Source organism: Humulus lupulus, chromosome 5 (assembly GCF_963169125.1).
Source record: "Humulus lupulus chromosome 5, drHumLupu1.1, whole genome shotgun sequence".
NCBI classification, from domain to species: Eukaryota; Viridiplantae; Streptophyta; class Magnoliopsida; order Rosales; family Cannabaceae; genus Humulus; species Humulus lupulus.
The window spans coordinates 194814144-194822713 of NC_084797.1; the positions used below are offsets into that span (position 1 = coordinate 194814144).

The 8570-nt window shown below is 31.8% G+C and overlaps 1 protein-coding gene across 2 annotated transcripts; it reads right to left on the reverse strand.

Moving 5' to 3' along the window:
• Positions 1 to 3317: 3317 nt before the first annotated feature.
• Positions 3318 to 7837, reverse strand: LOC133777998 (ras-related protein RABH1b-like). 2 transcript variants are annotated; one of them, XM_062217797.1, is made up of 7 exons: positions 7476 to 7837; positions 6494 to 6659; positions 5718 to 5788; positions 5342 to 5430; positions 4957 to 5068; positions 4276 to 4366; positions 3318 to 3864 (listed from the first exon to the last, which is right to left on the reverse strand). In XM_062217797.1, exons 1-7 carry the CDS (start codon positions 7820 to 7822, stop codon positions 3721 to 3723), a joined length of 1020 nt encoding a protein of 339 aa, XP_062073781.1. In that variant the 5' UTR covers positions 7823 to 7837; the 3' UTR covers positions 3318 to 3720. The 2 variants fall into 2 exon arrangements, with proteins under 2 accessions (XP_062073781.1, XP_062073782.1); XM_062217798.1 differs by lacking the exon at positions 6494 to 6659 and having other exon boundaries at positions 7476 to 7741.
• Positions 7838 to 8570: the final 733 nt, after the last annotated feature.

Here is an 8570-nt window from a genome sequence, read left to right on the forward strand (position 1 = left end):
AAAAATACAAGATCGCACTAAGAGTTTAGTGACCCGCTCTGATACCAATTGAAATTCTGTTTTTAATAATTACCAGATTAATTAAACAATGAATTAATTAAAATGCGGAATGGTAATTAGATGATTACACAGAAAGCAATTCTGTCGAGACAGAATCCGAACTTGTCACGACAGAACTGAACACAAAAATTAAACAGTGCAAAAATTAATGAACACGGCGAATTTTTACAAGGTTCAGAAACCCTTTCGGATATCCTACTCCTTGGGCCCACGCCCAGAGAATAAACCAATTAGTAAAGAAACAAAGTGTACAAAAGCATTGACTTAAACAATGTAAGACTCCCTCTTAAACTATTGCCGCAATCTTGTTGTACTCTTCTCTACGAATCTGGTTTGATGAAACGCTGATTCTCTTGAACTCCCTTCAAAGAACAGCGAGTGCACACTTCCTCCCGAAGTGAGACTTAGATCGAATCCTCTCCCGAAGATCCTTATGAACACGTTCACAATAGACACTATCTGTTTACAATGGACTAGATAGATATCCACAAGTACACTCAGCACTCTCACAAAGATTAAGGTGAACAAACTTAATCTCTACAAATAAACACACTCTTCAAAATAGCATAACGATTACAAATATTCAAAATGGAAGAGGTGAAAAATCCCAAGGCCTTGGTAAGGTATTTATAGGCAGGGAAATCGTCCAAGGCCATGATTTTCTGGTATCTTTGAAATCAATTTGCGAATTCCTTTGATTTAGGAAAACAGCCAACCAGATGGATTCTGTGTCGACAGAAAAGGAAACTGATGAGTCAGAAACGTAGTCAGTCTCATCTGGCAGAACGAACATGGTCATTTCTTTTGACCAGGTTCATTTTCGATACCTTCATTATTTCCAGAATAGACATAATCTCACATAATCCCTGAAAATAATCTCAAGATATTTGCACAATATATTTTTACCAAAAAAATGATTATTTGAGATAAATAAAGCAACAAATATATTCACACTTAAAGATCTTTTCACATTACAAAACTAGCTGAAAATATTGCCAAATAAAACCGAAAATCAATATGGAGATACTACTGATTTTCCTTAATAACTTTAAAACATTTTATCTAAAATAAAGTTAGCCAAAAAAGGACTTTACACTTTTTTTAAGCTCGTGCCTGTTTTAACTTTATTTTGTGCATATGAATTGTGGAAGGTTGGCAGAATTTGTGTGCATATAAAGTGTTTGATTTAATTCCTCGCCTGTGGTAGTTGTGTGCTTATAAAGTGTTAAGTTTATTTGTATTTGGGGAGTAGTGTTAGCTTAGAAAGAGCAAGGGAGAGGGCTTTTGTTACTTGATCATTCTTTCTTGTTGTTTGTTTTTGGTCAGATTGTTCTTACTGTGAAGGAAGAAGTTGGTGTTGGTATAATCCCAACAAGGAGATTGATAAAGTGACAAGAAGAGTTAATGCAGCTGATATGGATTAGCAGCTAGACTTTTCTCTTCTTTTTCACATGATCAAGTAAGTTTTATTCTTTTCTTTTTTTTTTCATTAAACTATCGATTTTTTTATTAATTTTTTTCTTAGTAATCAGTATTTGTGATCAAGCTTTAGTTTTGTTATCTGTTTTGTATTGATTACTGGAGGATTTTCGTTATACATGTTAGCTAAGTTTGTGCTGTGTTGGCACTTTTTTTTAATGGAAGTTATAAATTTTAATGGCTAGTGATCTTTTTCAGGCTATTTCAATGTCATTTTCTTAACTGCATGCTCTGGTTTATTTTTGGATTTTTTTTCATGGTCTTTTTATTTTGTACATCAATTGTATGAAGGCTTTTATATTACATTTATGTTATATTTCTTGTTTGAGATCATATTTGTTCTTTGGATATCTGTTATTCGTTGCAGTTTCGTTGCAATGAAGTTGTGCTGAGAATTATTGTTATCGAGTCATTGTTTACTATGCATTCATTTATAGTTTCAGTTATATATTATTCTAAATTGGTAAAGCGATATTCACCTCCTAATTTCCTTTGATTATCCTTATGTACCAGATAATGAGATTGCATAGAATGTTTGTAATTTAAAGAAGGCATAAGCATAATGAATTTTTCAGATTGATATAGTTGAACAAGATGATATATTAAAGGTCAATAGCAGTGTGCTCATTAGTGGGTCTTTTTCATTACTAAAATTTTCTATATGTGATTGGCATATTTACTTTTGCATATGCGCTGTTGGATATTGAAACAGATTATATATATCTTGAATGGGAAGAACAAATTAAATATGTTTTGCTTTGAATTTTTAAAATTTAATGCATTATTTGTTTATGTATTGATTTGTTGGATTTGATATATTGAATGTTGATTTTGCTAATCCAAAGTTAAAATGTTTTAATGAATGTATTATAATGTACAAAACTTAATCAATATACTAATTTTAATTTTTTTTAACCAAATTTATTATGATTTTTTTTAGAATACATTTTTTATGTAAATTTTATATCATATAATAATTGTTAAAAATATTAAATTAAAATAGTTTTCCGATTAATGTGAACCAACCACAGATACTCTTACATATTCAAATTTTATTCCAATCACAAATTCAGATTTTTAAAATTAAAAAATATTTTATAAATATGTTTTTAGTCACTAAATTCAAATTTTCATTTCAAAGTCACACTTTCTAAAATTATATTTTCATGGATTAACTGTTGCACCAAAATATTTTGTTATGGACTTTTAAAAAAAAATTGCATACATATAAATAGAACAAATTAAAAATATTTGACCTATTATTACATTATGTTTGAAGTTACAAATCCTCCACAATCTCTCTTGCCAAAGAAGAGGAATTGACCTCTACTACTATCCATCTCCCTCTCATATTACATTGCATAGTTCCATAGACCTGGTCATTAAAAGACATGCAAATTCAATACACACTTTTATTATATTCAAGCCATCAGTTTTCTTGAGTATTGATTAGGGGAAAAAAAACCTCAGGATTTTAGAGCTTCACTTCAGTTGCTTCAATAACCTTTCCAAGTTAAGTTAAAAGAGTGCCACTATTCCTCATAAGCTTATTGATGCAAGTACTTCGTTTTTTCTTCATTTTGAAATAAATAAGAATAGGGTGAAACTTTCCATCCAGCTATGGCCACCAAAGAAACTATTAGATACATAATGTAAAAATACTGGATTATTATGTATGTATAATCTACAAATCTTATATGGATTCCATGAAGATGAGATATAGAACAAAGAGACGCTTTCCCATAACAATGCAAGAAAAGAAAAGTAAAATATCAACATTGTTCAATATCACAAAAATGCATTAAGACCAAAATCTATTCGAGAGGACAAAATATGAGACAGACTATGGTAAAGAAAAGTAAAATATCAACATTGTTCAATATCACAAAAATGCATTAAGACCAAAATCTATTCGAGAGGACAAAATATGAGACAGACTATGGTTTCTGAATTCACCAACAGATTACCCCCTGATCATAACTTATCTATTTCTATCTCCTCAGTTAGTCTTGTCCTGAAAAAGGTTTCCAAACAAAGCAGAATATACCTACAGAAAACCACTCAACCAAAAGAAAATGCAGACGAAAACTCTTTACAGATTTGATGCAAAGAAACTAGAGGAACCCAACTGCCAAAGAGATGAAACATTGGGTGTACAAAGAATGCTGGCATGAGGATGCATCAACAGGCACATCCACCAGATTGAGGTTGGGATTGAGTTGATGCACTCATTGACTTCAGGTTCACATCAACCATGTCTTCTTGCTTCGTTGAGGAAAGTGTTTCCATTCCTGGTAAAGCAGCGGCAATTTTCCTAAAGAGTGCCTGAAAAATGATTCATTAACACTTAAAAATACTGAAGAAACAGAAATTTGAAAACCAAAACAATTTCTTCATTCTAAAAGAAGCATTGTAACGTAATCCATATACTTTCATGAGAAAATGAAAATAGTAACAAGAAAATCACGGGTTTACATTACTCAATAATTTAGCAAGTTTAGTAATATCATAAATTGGTCAAATTGATGCTACACACAAATATGGAATAGCATTGAGAAATTTTTCACATCATCTTATATGTTGGCAAGCCCATGGACTATTTTCCATATCCCTTCCAAAACATTTACTGAAAATGTTGACTAGATCATAGTAAATTTTCCTCCCCCCCACCCCACCCCACCCCCAGAAAGGAAAAAGAAAAAAAAATAGTATATGATAACTTCATGAAGGGTCTACCTTTATATTAAAACCAGCCTTAGCACTGGTTTCAATAAACATGACATTAAGATCACGAGCTTTGGCTTCTCCTTCCTCTATAGACACTTGTCTGTGAAATCAGGAACAGTAAAATTATAAGTAATACTAATTATAGTAAGTGGTACTAACCTCTTTTTATTGAACACCAAACTAAGCCAACAGAAAAAGAAGAGTATTTAGTTCTATGTATAATGCATAGCAATGAAACAAACATGAAGCATATCAAAATAGAAAGCTAAGAAACAACTTTAGGTCTTAATCTGCTTCTTACTTTTTATTTCTTTTCCTTTGTTGTTTACTGTATTAGCATTTTGTCTTTAGAGCATGCATTTAAGCATTTAGGATAGCAAAGTTCTAACTTATTCACATAACTTCAGTTTTAAGGGCTACTGGTAAGATAGCTTTTAGGTTACTGAAGACTCCATCTTTTCATGTTGGACAAGCTCCAAGGAAAGAGAACTAATAACCCTTTTTTTCTTACTTTATGTTATGGTTTTTTAATCATATTTATTTATCTCAACAGTAACATTTTCCTCAAAAGGTTGATACCAACTTTTCTGGAAACCAAAGATAGCCCGAAAATTGGAATAAACCAGAAATGGAAAAAGAAGTTGGCCAATTATTTTCAGTATCAATAATCTTTTGTTAATCGACCTTTACCTCTTTTCAACAAGATCTGTCTTGTTTCCAACAAGTACAATAATAACATCACTGCCCCTTTCACTGCGCACCTCTTCTATCCACTTCAGAGTGTTCAGGAAAGATTGTCGACCTACATTATAAAACCACCAGAAGAAAAATAAAATATAAAAGCATGCATCATGGTCATGGAATAGGACGATGCATGAACAAATATAGAGGCTTTAAATAGTACAAAATAAGGTAAATTCAAATTACAACAAAAAAAAAAAACAGAAAACAAGATGTTTATAACTCACAATGCTAGCACTATAAGAAACTATAAAAGGAGCCAGACATTCCAAATTACTCATGCAAGCCTAAGAAATCATATTAAGGATAAAAGAAAAATCCAACACTTTCTTACTTGCAACATCATATACAATAACTGCAACAGACGAATCTCTGATGTAGCTTGGAATGAGACTTCTGAATCTTTCCTGTCCAGCCGTGTCCCTACCACCAAATGAATAAAGTCAACAGTTAAACTTAGTACACTTATTTTAATTCAATTTTAAATTATACATCAAGAAACTAACAAATAGAGAACATAAGATTATTACATAAAACTGAAGGGGGAAAAAACTTAAATAAACATTTTCCAAACTTAGGGAATAGATGGAAAATAAGAAAGCAATTAGTGCCAATATTTACTCTATATGTTCGTACTATTATAAAGGTGAAACCACATTACTAGCAAAAAAGGTCTGTCTACAACTTAGTGCAATGAATGAGAATATTACCACAATTGCAGTCGAACAGTTCGATCTTCAAGATACATGGTTTTTGATAGAAAATCAATACCAATTGTAGCCTGGTCAACAAAAAGAAGAATCATTACCAATAGAATAGCTAAATATTTCATTTAAATATACTAAGCACCCTATTTGCTACTCAGAAATTCGAGAAAGAAAACACAGAGGGAGTCGGGTGAGGGACAAAAAAACAAAAGAGGAAAAATGAGCCACAAGAAAAGGGGAAGTTCTTTTTCTACAAGTGGAGTGCAAAGGAAAGTGTTCCAAGTTACAAAATGACATAGCACTACAATTACAGAATTTTGGATAAGATCATCAATACAGAACATAAAACCTTTACCCTTTAGGACATAGAATATAAAATCATTCAAGTAAGAAATAGAAGCTTTGAATCAAAGCCGGGCTTAGGGAACTGTTAAAAAAGATTAGTAAAAAATTTCTACAAATGTAGGTTGTAGCCCATTAATCTTACTTAGGCCCATATTTCTTCTCTAATAAGCTTCCAAATTAATCAGGGTAACTGCATTACGTTCTGTTTCATTATCTCTAGAATTAGATTTTGTACATGGGGTAAGACTTTGTGGAAACCCAAGGAAAGAAGATAAAATTAGGTAACGAGAAATTTTGTCAGCATCTTCTACAAGACACCTAGATGGCCCTTTTTTTCGGTCTCAACCGTAGAAGACATAAGTTCATGTCCCAAATCACCAATGGAAAAAGTGGTTTGGTGATAGTTAATAGTTTTGTAGATTGGTACTACTTACTAACTTAAATGGTAAGGTCCCGTTGATATTGTACCACAAAGATTCCATTTCCATTCCTGAATGCATAGAGAGAAAATTTTGAGCAAGTTCCCTCTCAAGCTGCAAAGGACTCCCCCAGCTCTGAAGCATGCCTCTTACACAAGAAATGCATATTGCGCTTCCTTCTCTTTACTTATATTATAGGAAATAACTTTAAGGTCATAATCTCTAACACAATTCAAAATTGAAATGACAGGCATGATAATGTTAACACACACAAACAACATCTGCTACAAATCTGCCAAATAAAAAAGTCTGAACTGAGCTATCTTCATTATGTTCAAAATTGATGCTTTCATGAACAGGTCAACCATATTTCATCTAAAATTTCCTTTCTTCACCCTATTCCATTATCAATTAGCAACTTTGTGTCGAAAGCACGTCATTACCAAACAATTCACAAAAAACTACATCCTCTCTGTATACATATATGCGTAATTAAGTTCAGAAACTTTCTTTTCTTCAATTTAAATATGTTGGGGAAAAAGGTGATGCACATTAAAACTACAACAACTTTGTTAAATCATTAGATCGTTTTGATAGATAAAAGAACAACCCAAAATAGAACTCTCCTTGATCCTAACATGGGAATCAGAACAAAAAAATTGACACGATCCATTTCATTGCTGAAATCGTGCAAAGTCTGAAATCATCCCAATAAAATTTTTGGACGTTTTCTTGTTGATCTAAAATGAAATCTCCAAATCGCAGAGAATCTAACAAAACCAAATAGCCTTCCTAACCTTTCTTTTATTTTCTATAGTAAACCAACAAGACAGCCCAGATAACAAAATCACCAACGCTTAATACAACAAGATCAAATCTTTAACAATCAGAGAAGAAAAAATATATATCGAACCGATCTGAGGCACCCGGGTAAAAGAAAAGGCGAATTAGAAAGGAACAATCTGAAGGAATTGGGATCTGGGTCAGTGATAAGAACCTGATAAGTGTTGTCAAATTTATCGTACATGAAGCGGGTGATAATGCTGGTCTTGCCGACTGATTGGTCTCCCAAGAAGACGAGCTTGTACTTGGCGAGAGCTGAGACTGGAGCCATTGTAATGGATCAAGAATATGAGAGAGAGAGAGAGAGAGAGAGAAGAGAAAGGTTGGTTTGGGAATTGGAAGAAAATGGAGTCCTGTGCTGTGTTTCTCTTCTCTTTCGATGATCAGTTGCGACTGTTTACCGCGTGCAAGGTTCGAAGTGTGAAGGGTCCGGTTGTGTTCTGTAATAATCAAAAAATAATTATTTAATGTCGTATTATTATTATAATATATCAAAATCATGGCCGAATTAATTAATTAAAACATATTTAAATATAATTTCGGAAATTCATTTGTAAAAATATATATAATCTCGGGAAAAAAAAACAAGGGAAAGTAATTGAATTGTGCCATTGGTTGGGCTTAAATCTTAATTATAAATACTAAGTTTTTTAAAAAAAAAACAAATAATAGAGTTCTTAAATTTACCAACTTTTTTGTAATTTGATCCAAATAATTAATGTGATGACAAAACTAGGTATAAAGTATAAGATCAGATCCTCTAGATGCGACCATGGGAGAGGAGCTATGGCCTATGGGTCACCACTCACCAATCAAATCTCATGGTTTATATAAATTATATGATAATTGCTAGCCCAACACCACTTAGAGGTATTATGCAACTTGCAATTTAATATCGAGTTTCACATTATTTAATTTAATAATTTGTAGCACATTATTTTTTTTAATTAATTTATATATTTTATTTTATTATTAATTATTAAGTGTTAGGGATTTATTTTTATTTATTTAAATTGCTTGGTAGAAATTGTGTGAATTAAAAATAGTCAATTGTTTTAATTTGTAAATTCTTGAGATTTGATTGTGTGCATCAATGTGCATGGTTGGTAGAGATGCACCTGTATGTATGCATGTGCATGGCATGCATGGTGAGCATGCATTAATTTTCCTATGTATTAAGTGAATTCCTTTTTTAATTTAATCATTTTATTATTTGAAGGAATTAAAATATTAAAAGGAAAAGAAAATT